General features: G+C 38.8%; 1 protein-coding gene and 1 long non-coding RNA gene across 2 annotated transcripts; one reads left to right on the top strand and one right to left on the bottom strand.

Annotated features, from left to right (window-relative positions):
* Positions 1–463: 463 nt before the first annotated feature.
* On the bottom strand, positions 464–15917 carry LOC136251797 (uncharacterized). Its single transcript, XR_010699204.1, has 2 exons — positions 15530–15917; positions 464–720 (listed from the first exon to the last, which is right to left on the bottom strand). It is a non-coding gene; the product is annotated as an uncharacterized lncRNA (long non-coding RNA).
* On the top strand, positions 15623–17666 carry LOC136251775 (uncharacterized). Its single transcript, XM_066044189.1, has 2 exons — positions 15623–16460; positions 17236–17666. Exons 1-2 carry the CDS (start codon positions 15665–15667, stop codon positions 17577–17579), a joined length of 1140 nt encoding a protein of 379 aa, XP_065900261.1. The 5' UTR covers positions 15623–15664; the 3' UTR covers positions 17580–17666.
* Positions 17667–20435: the final 2769 nt, after the last annotated feature.

Below are 20435 nucleotides of genomic sequence, written 5' to 3'. Positions count from 1 at the left end.
AAAACCAGCTGGTATCTTGTCACTATTACCTGTGCCATAGATTTATACCCCTCCGGAGCAGTGCCGCCTTCAGTTCAGACTTTATTTATCCCATCCTACATTTATGAAATTAACTGATAGAGTCCAATTGGAATAAATTTAGGTGCATGTTATAGGCCAGGTCCAAACAGGTTCAGTAGAACCCTTAAGATGGGACACATTTTTTTCTTTGTAAAGAGGTGTCTTCAGTTAAGAGGTGTCCTCAGTCAAGAGGTGTCCTCAGTCAAGAGGTGTCTTCAGTTAAGAGGTGTCTTCAGTTAAGAGGTGTCCTCAGTTAAGAGGTGCCTTCAGTTAAGAGGTGTCATTAATTAAGAGGTGTCTTCAAAGGGGTGTACAAGCTACTAATACTGTATTGATTTGAGACCAAAATGGATGTCCTTTATAAAGAGGTTGTACAAAATTCAGGGCTGTCCTTAAAGAGGTGTTCCATTGTACAGTATTACACATGATAAACCAGGATATCAGACCAGTTTTACAGCATACAATAATCATGTATACATTAACTGCACCATGTCAGGTAGTGTTACAGCTTGTGTGTGTAGTATTGTATTAAGTGTGACAGCTAGGTCTGTGATGTCACTATCTGTTACCATGGTGATGGTTGTGGGTTGATCACAATTACAATACGGACAATAATCAGTTGACAAGTCTTGTTGATGATGACAACTGTTGCTAGGTAACCTGTAATGATACCAGAATATGTTAGCAACACATCTTTGGTAAAGATCATGTGACCCGCTGAGTGAAAATCAACCATTTTCACAAAACTCTATTTTGCTATAATAACGTATTGAAATAAATCTGGGAAACCACTTTTATGCACGTTTTAATTGCTTCGGTATATATGTACTGAAAACAAGCTTAATAACACCTATACACCGTTGGATTCCCCTGTTCATGGGGAGTAAGATAATCTTCGTTCCATGTTCGTACAGCGTATGGTACATGAATTACGGGCACTCATTTATAATGTGGTAGAAATAAAGTGCATCGTCGTCATTTTATTATTGGAATCTGTCCATACAGAAATGTACTGTAGGAAAATACTATACCTTGATAAAGATGTGCCAGTTCATAGTGAACAGACTGAGCCAAAATCCGTTGTTGTAGCTTGTTTCAGTCGCAAGTTATGATTGATCAACTAAGCGTTTGTAATTTATTTGCTGTATTGTTGCTGTACAAGTCGAGCTTATTACTGTTCCAACTGTCTACCACTATAACTCCAAGACTATTCATCACAAAAGACTGAAACTTTGGCTGTTTGCTCCTTTACTGCAGAGAAGCAATAAAATCAAATTAGAGGAATATACGAAAATGGCACATGTTTGCTCAGCAGGTCATATAACTATTTCAAATTAGTTACCATTTTCAACATTATGTACAGTATAACACAGCAGTGGTAGTATTGTATAATAGGGATCAGGGTTTTCTGGCCTAAAATATCACCAGCTTCACAATACCATCCTGGTGCCTTGACATGTATGGTTAGGCTCAAAATTGCCTTCAGTATGACCCCAATAGAATGCTACAAAAGTTAAAAAAAAAAAAAAATCATTGGAATTTTCTACTACCTGACTGACTAACTGACTAACTGACTTACTAATGTCTTCAGCCAAGCACAACTCAAGGCTACGGGTTCGATGTTGCTTCAGCTTGACAGGTGCATTTTGGCATACCACAGTATACTGTATGTAGAACTATGATATAGTCTAGCACTATTAGTGCTGTGTGATCGTGATTACAAATACTAGCCAGTAATCTCATGATTAATTGCATTCTGTGTGTATACTGAGTTAATGTGGACTAGAACACTTGATTGACAAATTTAGGCAGTTTTAAAAGCATATTTTTGACTGAATTTGTTAGAGTATTGCTTGATAAGGGTCCTTACTGTAACCTGTAACCCACTACCAAATGTTAAATATGAGCACTGGAACATGTGGAAACTGTCTTTTAAGGATTAGCTTCATTCCCCACTATCTGTATGCTCTACAGAACCTACTCCTTACTTGGTGTATAGCAACAGCGATAGTTAACCAGTGAGCGCCTTGTCATGACAATAGCAATATTATCTTAGAGTAAATTCTAGGACTCTGCACAATCTGACGTATGGGCTATACTAATATTATGAACTCCTGGGGCTATGTCATTCATCTGATACTCATGACAATAACACAGCACCATCACATTCCCAGGGTGGGGAATTACTATATTAATAATAAGGAATGAATAACTGTTAAAGTTTAACATTCGAACATTCTATAACTGTTCTTAATGAATGTTGCTATACCCACTCAATCAGCCTTATACCTAGACATTTATAACGATTCAGTGATCAACACTGTTCTACAGTGGACAAGAACAGTTGTTATTCTGCAGTAATAACAAACAAGTACAATTAGTTGTATTGCTACCGCAACACAGTTGTTGAAATTATTTATCACTGCTTTGGTAAAAGCAGGTTTTGTAATTTGTCTCGCCCACGCTTCAAAAAAATACTATAACCATAATATTTTTACTAATTAGTATAATTCACAGAGTTTTGGTGAAGCAGGGATAAAGTAATTTGGCGAGGTTCAATTCAGCATGGTCTCTAACCAACTTAGAAAATGAAAGTTTTATATGGGCAAATACTGTACGTAGGTGGATTGGATTAGATGATCACACAATCTTGACACGAGTGCAAAAGACGAACATATTTTCATCGAAGAGCTGAAGAGAACTTGAAACTAACCTCATTGCTTCTTCCTGAAGACAGACGCTAGTAAAGATAATCATCTCGACAAAGAAACTGACGAGTTGCTGTCATTGCATATTCCGTGGTGTCACAGTGAAGAACTGGTGAATTAACAGCTTGAGCGATTACGATGAGTTTATGGCACAACAGTAGTGTGAAGAACTGGTGAATTAACAGCTTGAGTGATTACGATGAGTTTATGGCACAACAGTAGTGTGAAGAACTGGTGAATTAACAGCTTGAGTGATTACGATGAGTTTATGGCACAATAGTAGCGTGAAGAACTGGTGAATTAACAGCTTGCGTGATTACGATGAGTTTATGGCACAACAGTAGCGTGAAGAACTGGTGAATTAACAGCTTGAGTGATTACAATGAGTTTATGGCACAACAGTAGTGTGAAGAACTGGTGAATTAACAGCTTGAGTGATTACGATGAGTTTATGGCACAACAGCAGTGTGAAGAACTGGTGAATTAACAGCTTGAGTGATTACGATGAGTTTATGGCACAACAGTAGTGTGAAGAACTGGTGAATTAACAGCTTGAGTGATTACGATGAGTTTATGGCACAACAGTAGTGTGAAGAACTGGTGAATTAACAGCTTGAGTGATTACGATGAGTTTATGGCACAACAGTAGTGTGAAGAACTGGTGAATTAACAGCTTGAGTGATTACGATGAGTTTATGGCACAACAGCAGTGTGAAGAACTGGTGAATTAACAGCTTGAGTGATTACGATGAGTTTATGGCACCACAGTAGCGTGAAGAACTGGTGAATTAACAGCTTGAGTGATTACGATGAGTTTATGGCACAACAGTAGTGCGAAGAACTGGTGAATTAACAGCTTGAGTGATTACGATGAGTTTATGGCACAACAGTAGTGTGAAGAACTGGTGAATTAACAGCTTGAGTGATTACGATGAGTTTATGGCACAACAGTAGCGTGAAGAACTGGTGAATTAACAGCTTGAGTGATTACGATGAGTTTATGGCACAACGGTAGTGTGAAGAACTGGTGAATTAACAGCTTGAGTGATTACGATGAGTTTATGGCACAACAGCAGTATAAAGACCAGGCATGGTTTCACGTATGGACCACACCCACATTACAAATAACACAAAATAATAATTCTGCAAAGAAGTTTACCCATCTAGGCTTCTGGTAAAGTGTATCTATGGTTAATTGAAGACAAAACGTGCTTACAACACTCTAGAAAACAGATGGGTGCTAAACAGAATTTTCTGTGATATTACTGGACTTCCCCGTTCATGCTGACAAATGCAGCTACAATGTTAAACAGTGCCTACCATAATCAAATTACTTTAGGCATGCTTATAAAGGCTTGGGGTAATTTCACCCACTGCAGGCTATTAGCCTGTAATATGCTTGGGAGAGCGTAGTAAACCAATGACCGAAAGTGAGATTTGCAATGCTTGAGGTCTTTCTGGTAACAAGTTAACCTGCTAACAGGTCTTTTAGGGGATTTTTTAAAGATCTCATTATGTCCCAAAGATCAAAGCATTTTGTGCATACCATTCTCTAAGGTGTTACTTTTTGCTGTAGTAATGAGTAATAAGTATAATATAGCCTAATGTATTTCGTGGACTGGACTTACGGACTGAGCTGGAAACAATAATCCAGGCATTATTGCTTAGCTGGAGACACCATTATTGAGCCACAACTGCTAGTCTTAAGTCCTGTGGAAGCGATGTTTAAAGTTACCATTTCTGAAGACATTTTATTGTGGTTTCTTTGAGTGAAACATGCTCTTTGAGGGCTTTTATCTCCGTCACTGGGAAGGAAAGCGCTTCCACAGGACCTAATGAATTTAATATATAGTATCACTATGTCCCAGAAATGTCTATAGAGCCTACAGCTTTTGCTGCATTTGGTGGCTGAAAAACATGATAGTGACAGCTGGAGCATGAGCGATGTATGGGCTGGCTAACCTGTGTTGCTACACATCTTGTAGTGTTCTGTTGTTCCAGCTGCCTCAAACTACACTGTAGCTACACAAAATCAATAATATGAATGGCTTCATGTTCACTTAAAACTTTTCACAATCCTAGATCGGTTTTATGGCCTTCTCAAAAAGTATCGATAGGCGTTCAATGATTACCCGTGACTATACCATAACCTTAAGTTATTACTTTAGTAAGATGACAAATTAAAATCATCAGAAACCCAGCTGTATCAAAGTGAATAAAATGTGAGTAAATATTTACATGCCACATGTATTTTACCCAGTTTATTGTATTTTGTAAGGTTTAGCTGGTCACATACATGTATTGTAGGTACTATTGTATCATAGTATTTTATACAAAGTTCAAATCTCAGATTTGCCAGAAAGTATTTGTTTCATGTAAAGGCATGTGACTTATTTATTCTCCATGTAAAGAAGTACTGTTCTACACTTCAATGGATTTGTCAGTTCATGTAACATCATAGTGAATACATTGAGCGAAGTTTCATCTTTTCAGTTGTGAACTTTGATTGATGAATTGTGCACCTGTAATTTATTGTCATATTGCCATTATACAAATTGTTGTTCACACACCAAGACTGTTCATAATATATATATAATTTTATATGGGAGTATGGAAAACCCGGAACGCCGGAACAACCTGGATCAGCCGGAACAGTGTTATTTTTGCGATGGGAATCACATGCAAGCACTGGCATGCCACAGATTATAAATATTCCACAGTGGAATGAATGAAACTTGTCTGCTAATATGCTCTATAACATTTCTATTATTCTTACTTGTAACAAATCTGCAGGGTACACCACGAATAAACTTGAGAGTGACCGTTAATTGGAATATGCATTAAATCATTTTTCTGAAAACGATCTTTCTCAGCCAAAACTTCATCTAAGCACTCCTAACTAAATAATCGCTACAATCCCAAGACATAGTTTTGCTATACTTAACACAAGCTAGCTAGCCTACTGGTGGTTAGCAACCGAATTTATTAGAGGCATTCTTCAGTACAAAAGTGGATTGTGGCGACTTAGCTAGCACAGTACTAGCTAGAAGTTGCATTATCTTAGACTCTATTTAGGCTGTTTTGGGTGGGTAATAAATCTCATATAGTCCACCTTGTTTTCCAATATACTCCACGCCTTCAGGCACAATATGACATATGCTTAAAATCTAGGTTTATCCAATCGCTTTGCATTGTTCACGTGCAGTTATTTAACGGGCGCTATTATTTTGTCACGTGAGGACACATAGTTGCCATGGCACTAGTATTATCGCAAGAAAACCAGCCGCTTTTGCTGAGCCTACAGCAAAAACAGCCATGGATGAGGTAAGTAATCTGAGTATAATGTGAAATAGAGTCTAAAGCAGTTATACGGGCACAATGTGGAGTCTATGAAATTTATAAACCCTTAGGCCCTTAGTAGCGCCCTCGCTTCGCTCGTGCGCTATAGCCCGGGCCTTCGGGTTTATAAATTTCATAGACTCCACATTGTGCACGTATAACTATTATTTTCAAATCATTTGGTTATTAGTTAAGGGTATGGAGTGTAGCTGAGATAGCTGGGGTGGTTTAGGATGCATGGTTACGTGCACTGATTCTAATTAACGCTCGCTTTTCTGTTGATTTATATTCTCCTTGCAGATTTGCTATACGTAGGAATTATATAAATGCTATAGAACATATTAGCAGACAAATTTTTTTCATTATATCATGGAGTATTTATAATCTAGCATGCTAGTGCTTGCACGTGACTTCAATCGCAAAAATAACGTTGTTCCGGCTGATCCGGTGTTCCATACTCCCTTATACACTGAGGAGAGTATCCTACTCGCATTAGAACAGCACATTGTGAAGTTGTGATGCAACAATTCTGAGTTTTTTTTGCATAACAAATGATGTCACTAACTGAATATAATCTAGATTGACCTAACAACATCATTAGCAAGTAACCACCAAACTAACTGAACTACAAGCATGCCTTCATGGGTTTAGTAACTAGGTTGACATTACTTACTGGGTCATTTGTGAACGGGTGTATCCATTCACTGGACTGGACTACTGGACTGGATTACTGGACTCACATAAAATTTGTTCAAACACATTTTTTTCAACCACAAACACATTTTTCAACCACTAAAAGTGATTACATAGAGTAGTACACCACACATGGGGCTAAGGCTCTCCATGTCTTGTCATATGTAAACTAGATGAATAAGAAATTGGAAATTTTAAAATGGGAATAGGGATCGCTGAAAAAAGCCAACAAACAAGAAGGGATCACTGGGGTGGTAATGTAAACCACAAATCCCTATTTTGACTCTCTGTCATAAATCATTAGTTACATGCTCTGTCATTTTGAAGTGAGTCAAAATAGGGATTTGTGGTTTACATTACCACCCCAGCGATCCCTTCTTGTTTCGTGACTTTTTTCAGCGATCTCTATTCCCATTTTAAAATTTCCAATTTTTTATTCATCTAGTTCGTGTACTTTTTATTAATCCAGTAATGGATTATGAAGAAGACTGTTGTGAATAGTGTAATTTTGCATTCTGCATAGTAACACCGTCAACATTTCAGTACACACATGAAACTGATCAAATTGCAATGTGCATACAGACTGAGAGTCTCCTAATATGAGCTACAATTTACATTACTGGTACCTTTAATAGCTGTCAAATCCAGTGCAAGGATTGTTGTTATACACTTGACTGCATTATTAGAGTATTTACATGACTGCTCTATTAGAGTATTTAATCTGGATAACCTGCCCACGCACAATAATCACAGAGCGAAAAAAACCACCTTGCAACAAAGCCATCAGCCCAGATTAAGCTTCCTGGCCTATACTGAGTTTAATAAAGACAGATTCTATTAGCCACAAGCAGCGTACACCAAAAAACCAAACTTCGAGTGCGATCTTGTATGGCTTCTCAAGCTTAATGGCCGTGGCAAGAAGAAACGGCCCAGTTTGGGCTGTTTCCATCCGAAAACGAAATCAAAAATAGGTCATGGACACTCACAATGATCCATTCAGCAAGCTTTGCTACTTTTTATCCCAGGATTCTCCTTGTAAACTTCGCTATCCTTGTGAAAGAATAATTATACAACCAAGTACTAAGAATAAAGATGAATAAAAAATTGGAAATTTTAAAATGGGAATAGGGATCGCTGAAAAAAGCCAACAAACAAGAAGGGATCGCTGGGGTGGTAATGTAAACCACAAATCCCTATTTTGACTCTGTCATAAATCTTTAGTTACATGCTCTGTCATTATGAAGTGAGTCAAAATAGGGGTTTGTGGTTTAAATTACCACCCCAGCGATCCCTTCTTGTTTGGTGGCTTTTTTCAGCGATCCCTATTCCCATTTTAAAATTTCCAATTTTTTATTCATCTAGTTTGTGTACTTTTTATTAACCCAGTAATGGATTTGTTTTACTGATAATGATAATTGTTGTAGATATACGTAGAGCAGTTTACAATTAGTGGCTGTCAAGTTCAGTGTAAGCTTTGTTGTTATCAGACACACTTGACTGCATTATTAGAGTATTTACCAGACATGGAACTCTGACAAGCATATAATTATAAGTTAAAATAGTCAGTGACTGTGCATTTATTATTTCAGCCAAGACTGTACACAATAAGAAGAATCATAATATATTATACAGATTTTCCATGGGTGCATGGACTACAACATTGGCTCACTGGTGCACAGTAGTATAAATGATAATATAATGCTACGTACAATATAGTTTGTGCAGCTAGAGTTTGTTGTTCATGTGAGTATTGTATTCATTGAGTATACCACAGTGAAGAAATCTATGTTGACATGTATATGAATGCATGACTTCCCACAAACAATATGTGTTATTAACACTTTACAGTGACCAGCACTGAAGGTCTGAAGCTAATGTGCATGCACACACATCATTCATAACAACAAAGCCAGGTACTGTGTATAGCTGCAATGCCTATTATAAACCATGGGTTAGCTATAAACAGCATGTTGTTTACACAATGTGGTCGGACAATTAAGGCACTCACAAATAGTTTTAATTTTAATTAACACTAACACTGACTCCACCCAACTTTAGGCTTTACGTGGAAAGGAAATATGGTTTATAGAAACTATTATTCATAACAATGAATGATCTCTGGTGTCAGCGCTATCACTTCTTTATGTCTCTGAGAGAGCGCTTGTATGGTCGCTCGTAGCAAATTGCGACCGTGAGCTTACAGGAAGAAGTAGACTATACTTACCACGCAGAGACGCTATGCGAGATCTTCTAAGTCTAAGAAGTGCTGTTAAGTACTTGATTAATGCTGCAACAAAACCCAAAGGAGCTCACACAATGGAATCCTGTAATTTTATTGTTATACGGCTTCTTTAGTATATGGAGCTGCTGCCAATAGTGTAATGGCGAAGAGAACTTAGAAAATTTTCGAGGTGTAGGGTGGTTGGCGATCTGTGGAATACGGGCTTATTAATAGGTCATGGACACGCGGAAGGACTCAGTAAGCATGGCTATATAGTTTTTAGCGCGAAAAAGTAGATAACTTTTGCTGTACATGAGTGAAACAAAATAATATTATGAATAATAAGAATAATTATACAACCAAGTAGTAAGAATAATACGAAATGCGGTTAAAATTACGTCATTAATAATGAATGAATAAATAAATAATAAATAAATGTTTGAGAAAACTACGAGGCCTAGAGACATGAACTAAGCGGGGATAGATTCGCCTGTGAATGAAGGCACAACCGTATAATAAGTACGCCTGTTCGTGCTGATGACTTTACCGTACGTGTAATTCTATATAACGCCCGGCACCACGCCCTTGTTTAATTACAGATTGCTCGAACGGAGAGGCCAGGCGCCACTTTACTGGTAAGCAACAACATTAGAAGTATGTTTAAATGTTTGTAACTGTGTCTTTTGTGTGCAGGATATGCGCTCCAGGCGTCATGCAGTGAACGACCAGCTGATGACCAGTTGGGATACCAGCTGATGCGCTCATAAACAACCAACTGGAACAGCAAGGTAATGAGTAATGTAATACTTGTACCGGTAGTTGTATTATAGGTCTACATCTTCATCCTTCATCTGGCTTGCTAGCGGCTGGAATTATTTTCATTATACCGCCACCTTCATCTGGCTTGCTGGCGGCTGGAATTATTTTCCACTCGGCTTAACTACTAGTCTACTGTGAGTCTGTAATAGCTAAACAAGAAGCCGATGCAGTGCTGCATATACAACAATGTGTAACTATCTCCTGTATGTTGTGCATGGCTGTATGCATAATATTATAGACTGTGATCACTGTGCCAATGCCACACCGCTGATATACAGGTACATCACTAGTGGCCTCTAGTTACAACAGAGTCTGTTGTGCCATATTGGCTTGATTGGGATCAATTGCTAATTGTGCCTTCACCATATCCCTTATTCTGCATAGCCTCACTTCACTGCTGAGTCATCTTCAGAGACACGTCACACCTACAATATATAGTTACTTTCAATATAGCTAACTTAACTTGGTTTTTGTGTAGGTTGTGTTTTAGTATTGTGGTTTTCTGATGCCAGTTAAACTCCCTTGCCTGGGTACGTATGCATATGTATCATTTCCACAGGTACACGCACACTGCTCTGAGTGTTTCCTATGGCACTGTTTATACTTGCCCAATGGGTAGGTTGCAACGTTGGTGTATGTACTTGGTTGTATGTGACGAGGTCCTAGTTATACAACCAAGTAGTAAGAATAATACGAAACGCGGTTAAAATTACGTCATAAATAAATAAATAAATAATTAATAATTAATGTTTGAGAAAACTACGAGGCCTAGAGACATGAACTAACCGGGGATAGATTCGCCTGTGAATGAAGGCACAAACGTATAATCGTCGCTCCTGTTCGTGCTGATGACTTGACCATACGTGTAATTCAATATAACGCCCAGTACCACACCCTTGCTTAATTACTTACATATTGCGCGAAGAAGATTAGTGATGCCCGTGCAGGAGAGCCAGAAGCCACTTGTGTAAACAAGAAGATTACAGAAGCCACTTGTGTAAACAAGAAGATTACAAGTAAGTTTTTATGTTTGTAACATCTCAAGTCTCCATGCCAGCTGCCAGTGGATTCACTGATTCATGTAAATAAACAATACAAGAAAACATTAAACTGACATATGCCACGCTCTTTACAATAAGCTTACAGTTACATATAAAATACAAGTAAACAATTTTGTCTTGTGCAGCTGGCATGGCGAACTTTCTTTGTGTTGGTGTCAGGCAATTCAATACGTGCTTAATCTTTTTTGCCTTCACCTGGCGTAGCTACTAGGCTCTAGTGGCTTGGCTGTCTTCCTTTATCTGGTTCATCTGGCTTGCATACGCCTACAGCATTGTGTAGCTATCTCCTGAAAGTTGTGTATGCATAACTATGGTGTGTCACCCATCACTGTGCCATTGCTACATCACTGATGAACCTTACTTAGCTCTAGTTGATGTTGATATGCATTGCTGTATATTGACTAATAATTTTTATCTGCATGGTGATGTTGCCTATAATGTATTGCTGCATACAATACTGCAATAATGTATAGTTCTCTCCTGTATGTTTTGTATACATATACTTTGTACACATCACTGTGCCATTTATACCACACCAATGATGTACTGGCACTTAGCTACTGGTGGCCTTTAGTTACGATGCCACTATAGTGTTATATCTGTCACTACTGTGACATATTGAGTTGATTTGGGGATAATGCATTCACCACCTAATAGCCTCACCGGGGGGCTGTCACGTTGGTGTATGTACTTGGTTATATGTGACGCGGTCCTAGTAATTAATAAGAATAATAATAATAATATGAACAAAACGGCAAATTTCAGTTTAGTCCCAAATACACATACTGTTTCCTTTTCACTTGATACTTACTAGTGGACCTATACTCATTGCAAATAACCACCAGAGGGTTGTTTTGAGTTGGAAGATGCTTTCCAAGGTGGTTTTTAGGCGTGCGTTCTATTAGAGTTTTTGCAAAAAACATGGGCGATCCCTATTATGAACCCACTATTGTGGTTCATGATACGAAATGCAGTAAAATTACATCATTAATAATGAATGAAATAAATAAATAAATAATGTTTGAGAAAACTACGAGGCCTAGAGACATGAACTAAGCGGGGATAGATTCGCCTGCGAATGAAGGCACAACCGTATAATAAGTACGCCTGTTCGTGCTGATGACTTTACCGTACGTGTAATTCTATATAACGCCCAACATCACACCCTTGTTTAATTACAGATTTCTCGAAGGAGAAGATTAGTAAACGTCCTGGAAGTGACTACAGCAGAGCCAGAGGCCACCTTACACGTAAACAACAACATTACAAGTATGTTTAAATGTTTGTAACTGTGTATTTTGTATGCAGGATATGCGCTCCAGGCGTCATGCAGTAAACGACCAGCTGATGACCAGTTGGGATACCAGCTGATGCGCTCATAAACAACCAGCTGGAACAGCAAGGTAATGAGTAATGTAATACTTGTACTGGTAGTTGTATTATAGGTCTACATCTTCATCCTTCATCTGGCTTGCTAGCGGCTGGAATTATTTTCATTATACCGCCACCTTCATCTGGCTTGCTGGCGGCTGGAATTATTTTCCACTCGGCTTAACTACTAGTCTACTGTGAGTCTGTAATAGCTAAACAAGAAGCCGATGCAGTGCTGCATATACAACAATGTGTAACTATCTCCTGTATGTTGTGCATGGCTGTATGCATAATATTATAGACTGTGATCACTGTGCCAATGCCACACCGCTGATATACAGGTACATCACCAGTGGCCTCTAGTTACAACAGAGTCTGTTGTGCCATATTGACTTGATTGGGATCAATTGCTAATTGTGCCTTCACCATATCCCTTATTCTGCATAGCCTCACTTCACTGCTGAGTCATCTTCAGAGACACGTCACACCTACAATATATAGTTACTTTCAATATAGCTAACTTAACTTGGTTTTTTGTGTAGGTTGTGTTTTAGTATTGTGGTTTTCTGATGCCAGTTAAACTCCCTTGCCTGGGTACGTATGCATATGTATCATTTCCACAGGTACACGCACACTGCTCTGAGTGCTGCCTATGGCACTGTTTATACTTGCCCAATGGGTAGGTTGCAACGTTGGTGTATGTACTTGGTTGTATGTGACGCAGTCCTAGTAATAATATTATGAATAATAAGAAGAAGAATATGAACAAACAGGCAAATTTCAGTTTTGTCTGAAATACACATACTGTTTCCTTTTCACTTGATACTTACTAGTGGACCTATACTCCTTGTAAAGAACCACCAGAGGGTTGTTTTGAGTTGAAGGATGCTTTTCAAGGTGGTTTTTAGGTGAGCGTTCTATTAGGATTTTTGCAAAAAACATGGGCGATCCCTATTATGAACCCACTATCGTGGTTCATGATAAAAAAAACAACAAAGAGGCACATACAGTCTATTAAAAAAAAAAAATTATTAAGGAGTTTATAATATTTATATGGGGTACAAATATTATGAACTCTTGGCTTTATTAAGTATGTTTGAAAAAGTGCTATAGTTTTGGTGGTCTGTTTAGAGTTCATAATATTTGTATGGGCCCCATACAAATATTATGAACTCTTGGTTTAATGGTATGACATTGGTTTTTTACTCTTGTTACACTCACTGTATTTTTTGCAAATATGTGTAACCTTACCTTCCTGTTTGAAAGTGTGCGCATTGATTGGAAAGCTTAAATGTGCCACAGCGCACTTGTTGCTATTTACAAACATTATAAACCAAAGAGCCAGCAAAGCTGAAGGCTATAGGCGATTTTTATGTTACAGTAACATAATGTAATTGCGTGTTGTAAAACGTACAATATGGTGTGATATTTTACAAAAGAAGGCTAGAGAAGACAGACATGCATTAGTAGTGTTAACAGTGTACAGTGCCTGAAACATTGCTAGCAGTAGGCAAATTATTTTTGATAACAAACTGCAATAACGTTCTAGTGGTCTCATGGTGAATGGTGTCAGTTACTAAAACCCTTTTTAGTTAAGTTTGGCGATAAAAGCATAAGAAAACAAAAAAAATCTGAGTCCAGTAGTCCAGTCCAGTAATCCAGTTCAGTGAACGGATACACCCATTTGTGAACAGTGTCACAGTGCTTACAATTCTTGCACTTTTACAGCTGCTTGTACATCACAAACCACAACACATTGTTGTTATGTCATAACTTCACAATACACCCTTCTACAGAAGAGGAACAAAAGGCTGAAACTTCACTACTTTGTTACTTAGAGCAGCAATAAAATGTAATTTTACTAGAAATGGAATCTGAGGAATGTACAAAGATTGGTTTTTGCTCAGCTGGTCACATCGGGGGGTATGACACCTCTCCTAATCACGTACGCCCTTCAGCTACCAAATCCCAAATCTCAAGCGGTTTCGCCCATGCAAATAATTAAAACCTTGAAAATTACTCTTGAAAACACAATACAAGCTCACAGTGATACAATACTAGTTTTAATAATGAACTACTGTCCTTCAGAACACAGTAATAACAAATTACACGACGAGAATCACGCGTGAAGTTTCAAATCACAAATCCAATTTTAAATCACAAATCAGGTTTCAAATCACGAAATTATCTCAAATCACATACAGATTTTTGAAGGTGTCGCACCCCTCGGGTCACATATATATTTTAAAGTGGAGATCAAGTTTGGAAGAAAAGTTAAGAGTAATCTAGGTATGCAACAATGATAACACTTGACTAGAAACATGACCTTTGGTAAGCCACACAGGAAACTCGGAAATCCCTAACACAACTCTAAACATATTGAAATTAGCCATTTGGATTGCGAACCTAATAAAATTTACTGATTTTAGCAGAACTCCGCATATCTACCGACATGGTAAGTTCAAAAACGTACGAGAAACCCACTAAACGTTGGCTTAGGAAACATGTTGTCTGTTTATATAGGCCTACAGAAACTAGAACAAAGCTATTCTAAACTAAGTTACTCACGTGGCACTTTCTCGAAGCGGCTTTCCTTAACTTTTGTCTTTAAACTGAATGGCCTGCTCGAGGGTAACAACTCTTCGTACAATTCCTTCGAATTACTGAAGTATTATTCATGTACACAATGTTCCAGACCGTTTTTTTTGTTTAGACTAATTAGTTTAGGGTGAATTACCAGTCTTGGTAACGGGTGAATCCCACAATACATTATGCATTGGGCAAAATGACGAACCGGGTTCAGAAACAGTGCTGGGCCCACGTATCCGCTGCAGCTACAGTCTTGAAAATAAGGTGGAGTATTCCTTAGAGGTATGTGCGTAATTAGCAGACCGTTTTTTGTTGATATCACTACGTAATGTTGTGGGCGCTTCGAAAACGCACGAAAATCACACCATTTTACGCATTTTATGTACTTTTGGGGGCGTGTCCCTTTCAATATTAATGTATTGATTATTAACCAAATAAATTCAATATGATAAAGCTACCCCCACAAAGTTCTAGCTAAAGTGTTTCCCGCTACGATCACTAATTGTACGCCTCTATTTAGCACGGTTACTGTGAGTATGCAAACGATTGAGAGGCCAGCGAATAGGGATATTTATTACATCGTATACCACAGATAGCTACCACCGTTACCATGACTCAACAATTAAGTACAATTCTTCGTGCCCTATACAATCTATGAATTCACTTACATATCGTTTGATGTATTTACGTCTTTACTGACAGACTGTTCCAATCTTAATCTCTTCAATTCTAGAGCTATCTCTTTGGTTGGTGAAGACGCCATTTCTGCTGACTGATAATTATCACGTGATTAAATTGTTGGTATGGCTTCAGGCAGCCCCACCGTCCAAGCGAGACTGCGCGCAACTCGCGCACCATTGACGCATAGTCGGCACTTTGTAGAGGAACTACCCCGGACTAGATCTGATTTATCCAGGAACCATCTTCAGCTACAAAAGGAGATATCGAAGATCGAAAAACAAGCGAAAACCGCAGTGACCAATCTTAGCAACAATCAACAAGCATTGCGCATGTCCCTGAGAAACATAGAAGGACGGCGCAAAGCAGAGAGCCCGCTAATCACACGTCAAGTTAGATCAGTGGACGGTGAAGATAGACTTCTTGTAAAAAGACAAAGTTTGTTTGCTAATAATACTTGTTTGACTGTAGACTCCACAGCTGAAGCATACCTCAGAGCGGGTGGTCGTACTCGTGCTGCCTCATTCAGTGTGGACCGAACAACTGATTCTGATACTGATGTGACATACACCACAAGTACTACTGAACTGCAACCACCTGTTGCCCCACCCCCTACTACATCTGATGACAGGTCTCCATATGTGTCTACACCACTCAGTGTTCGTAAGGTAGTCAGGACTAAACTGCCCAGGGCCTTCAACTCTCCAGTTGCTAACCAATACCATGTTGCTAGCAAGTCACCTGGTCTAGCATTAAAGAGTTCTGGTAGTGCTCGTAACTTAACTAGCAAATCACATGATATGTTGAGTGGCTCACGTGATACCCACAGCTCTGTTGATTTCAGTAGCTCACATGATCCACTCAGACTACCACCGATCACTTCATCACATACTGTTATTAGTGCACACCACAATACTACAGGTACGTTGTTAGCTTTACATGCACCCATTATAATACCAACAGGGTTTAAAGTGGCTATACTACTTAGTTATGAGTGTTTTATGTTTTTTTTAACACTGAATAAATGAGTCACTATTATGGTAGCCACATTATAAATTTGTTAAATATCTACCACCTCCATGCTATAGCTGCTAGTCAGCTACCAGCTGAGGCCATGGCATCCCTACTGATACCTTGATCAAAGTGCATGGTACAGCTGTTATAAGAGGGCTGATTTCTTTTGTAGATTTTCAATGTGATTCATCATTTCTCCCGCAGTATATACAGTTACTAGAGGTTGGTGTACACTATACTATGCAGTGGTGTAGGACTCGGCTATGTCCCACTTTCAGCTTTCCCAGGCCAGTATGTAAATCTTGTAGCTCACATGATCCCTAGTCTGGTGTCTCCTGCCTTTTTGCAAAGAGATAAAAGTATTGTGTTGCCAAGGCAATATGTGTATGAATGTCACTGGCATGGATTGGTTGGTTAGTGTGGAATTTCTGCTCTAAAACTGATATGGGGTCTGTATTTTACCAGACTTTTAATTTTAGCAAAGTGGCAGGTGGCACCAGATTGAACACTACCCAATAGCATGTAACAGTGCAAGTTATATGAAAATCTCCCATCTTGTCAGAGTCCACAGTGAGATGGACTCACATGTATTGATGCATGGGTGCATGGAGTTGATACCCCTTTTACGTAGTAGTTATAAGGGCAAACTTGATCAGTTGTAAATGATATTAATGTTGCACAGATAAGGCCACACTGAAGAAAGCCTCACAGTTACTGGGGATGAGTGCAGTTGCCAACACTAGTACAAAGAGCCGCAATGATGGTCCTAATTCTTTTGAGCAATTCTACAATGATAGTGGTACTAATCTGATCATCGTCAGTCCTCCACCAACTCCTAGTGGGTATCGTGATGAAGACAGCATGAGTAGTGGATCAGACGATGAAGCAAAGAAGGAACAAATAGCAGCTGTTAGTGGTGGTGGTGATAGTGACTCACTCTCGGTGATGTTTGATCAAATCAAAAAGTGCCGCTACATCAGACATTATTACCCTAATGGGGAGAAACCCCCCGAGGCTTGGTATTAAAGTATAACATGTTGACATTGTATTTTGAGTTGTAAAGCTTTTGTGTTTTTCCTGTTCTGACACTTTATCTATTATGCCTACTGGCAACTGCTAGTCTACAGCGCATGAAACGCGGCAAGCACCCTGCAGCCGCACGGCCGCCCCTAGACTTTATTAACTTACTGTTTCGCGCCCTATACAATCTATGGTACAAATTACCGTATAATTGACCACAAAGCTTTACAAGTGACTAAGTTTGGTTACAGTGACACAGATCATAGTTGAGTTTACCGTCCAGTCAACTAGAAGATCAGTGCAGTGTGGACAAGAATAGGATGCTGATCACGTGAATACTTTCAAGGGGTGTGACGACAAATAGTAGGGGCGTGGCGGAATATCGTTGTTCAAGATGTTCAAACTGCTGTTGATTGTTCTCTGTTCATTCTTCATTAGTGAGTTAATACTTGTTGTGTGACTATATTTGTTGCGACACTTAGCTACTGACATGACAGGACACAAAATCATGATGCGCGTGCGTGGTTATAGGTTTTCTTGAGTCGCCCTTTCTCATCCCAAAAGGAGGCTGCATTACCGGTTGGGCACTGGACCTTGATTATTATACTGATTGCAACTGACTTTCACTGATCTCCTAGTTCATCTATCTATGACTCGGCGCACTAGTCTCGGGAAGCCAGACCACCGGTGCACCAACCAGCGGTGCGACTGTAGCTGACTAATTCAGTTCTCTCGATATAATCTGGCTGCATCATGCGTGTCTTAGATAGCTATGTATATATCTCAGTACGGATGGCGCCGGGGACCTAATCTCGTGCCCAGGCAGGAATTTCTTTGTGTGGGGCGGAGCTAGTAGAGCGGCATAGCACCAAAAATGGACATTTCGTGCACTTTGTGATACAATTATGAAACTTTCCACACAACTTGTGCTCCTCGTGACATAATAATTATGTTTTTTTTGATATAGAGCCACTGATTTGACCTTTGGTGACCTTTAGAGCCATTTTTCACTGAAACTTAATCATTTTTGTTTTTATCTCCCTGAGGCATTATTTTACACTGTTAAAACATGGTATCAAATTAAAGGTGTTGATATAAGATACAGACTAAAAGTTAGTAGCTATCTCATTCCACTACAAAGTTATGATCATTTTTGTAAGTCATGAAATTTTTTGCCCTTGGGGTATAAATTACTAATGGGCAAGTAATTCATAGAATTTCGTTAATATAAATGATCATAACTTTGGAATGCAATCACCTATTTACTTCAAATAAAAGCCGAGTAGTTTGTTTTAGCAGCACCTTTAATTTGAAACTGTACAAAATGATGCCTCAGGGAGATAAAGACAGAAATGATGAATTTTCAATACAAAAATGGCTGTAAAGGTCACCAAAGGTCAAATATGTGATGGCTGTATATCCAGAAAATTATTCCACAAGGAGTACAACTTATATGGAGTCTCATAATTGTATCAAAAATTGTGCAACTATCGCTCTACTAAGCTCCATCCCCACAAAAAGGAAAAAGCAGTCTGGGCATGAGACTACCTGGAACCTGCCCTATAAAGTTTACTTAGGTTAGCTACTGAAATATAAATTGAAATTGGAGCTGTATTAGCTATTCGGAAATATTAAATGCAATTATCTGAACTGTTAATAGCCATCCAAGAATAGAATGTTTTGTTTGAGATATTGCAGAATCATCATTGTATGACGGAGCAATTATAAATAAATAACAATAGGAAGTGGTTACTGAACCGAAAAGTTTTCATTTTTGTGTCTAGTAGTTGCCCCGAGCATTCTACTTTAGGGGATGCGTCTGATAGTTGCCCTGAGCATTCAACTTTAGGGGCCACGTCTAGTAGTTGCCTCAAACATTCGGCTTTAGGGGCCGCAAAAAGTAATATTAGTGTTAGGTTAGGTTTGGGTTCAGTTTTGTTTTTTTTTCTTCACCTTTAGGTTACGCTCTTACTATAATATTATACTGAGACTAGACTACTACTTGAGTAACATTTATATAGTAGAAAAGTAAGGGAGGTGGATAGCTAGCAGTGGTAGCACAGTGGTTAGTACACTTGCCTAAAGCTCCAGTAATCCACGGCTCAAGCCCTGGCTGAGTTTTGTGGTTTTGTTTTGTTTAGTGACCCTTTTTGTCTAAGTTTTACTGTCAGTTCAATAGCCAGTACGGCTTATTGAACCGACTTTGGGTTCAGTATCCACTGCCATAATTATATTCTTCTTCTTTATCTATAGAAAGGAGTGCCTATTTATGGTGCATGCAGCGGCTAGTCTTGTGTGGCCAGAACAGTTGCCTTTCCCTGTCATATCAGGAAGTTTGGCTTAAACAGAAATTTGAGGTCAGCTGCAATGACAAATTAGGTGATTAGTCCAAGCAGTTTAGCAGCTGCAGATAGTTTCACTTGCAGATAGTTTAACTTGCACCTTGGCAGTATTGGTGAAGTATAACCAAGCCCAAAAGTGCCTCGAAATGCTTCCATTGGGTCGCTAGACTCGCTACATTTTTTAAAGTGCACTGACTGACTGATGGCTTCAGTCAAGTATAACCCAGTAGTGGTTAAGGTTACAAGCTTCACTGTTTGACGTCACTTCAGCCTGACAGGTGCCTTTTGGCATGCCGCAGTGCATGCAATGATGCATCATGGACTTACCTTTGTCCTCCTTTGTGTCCCTTTTCTCTTTGCTGACAAATGAGTTGCGGTAGTGCTGTTTTATTATTATTTGTTAAAAGATTACAATACAATGCATAAATGTATGAAAAACATCCTGATTGTCACCGACATATCAGGCATCAGTCAGATCAAATGTCTTCTAAGAATGTGGGTAGAACTTAACAGTACACTC

This window comes from Dysidea avara, chromosome 1, assembly GCF_963678975.1.
Source record: "Dysidea avara chromosome 1, odDysAvar1.4, whole genome shotgun sequence".
Classification (NCBI taxonomy): Eukaryota; Metazoa; Porifera; class Demospongiae; order Dictyoceratida; family Dysideidae; genus Dysidea; species Dysidea avara.
The sequence above is the reverse complement of the archived record's forward strand: the minus strand, read 5'-3'. Positions and strand labels throughout refer to the sequence as shown.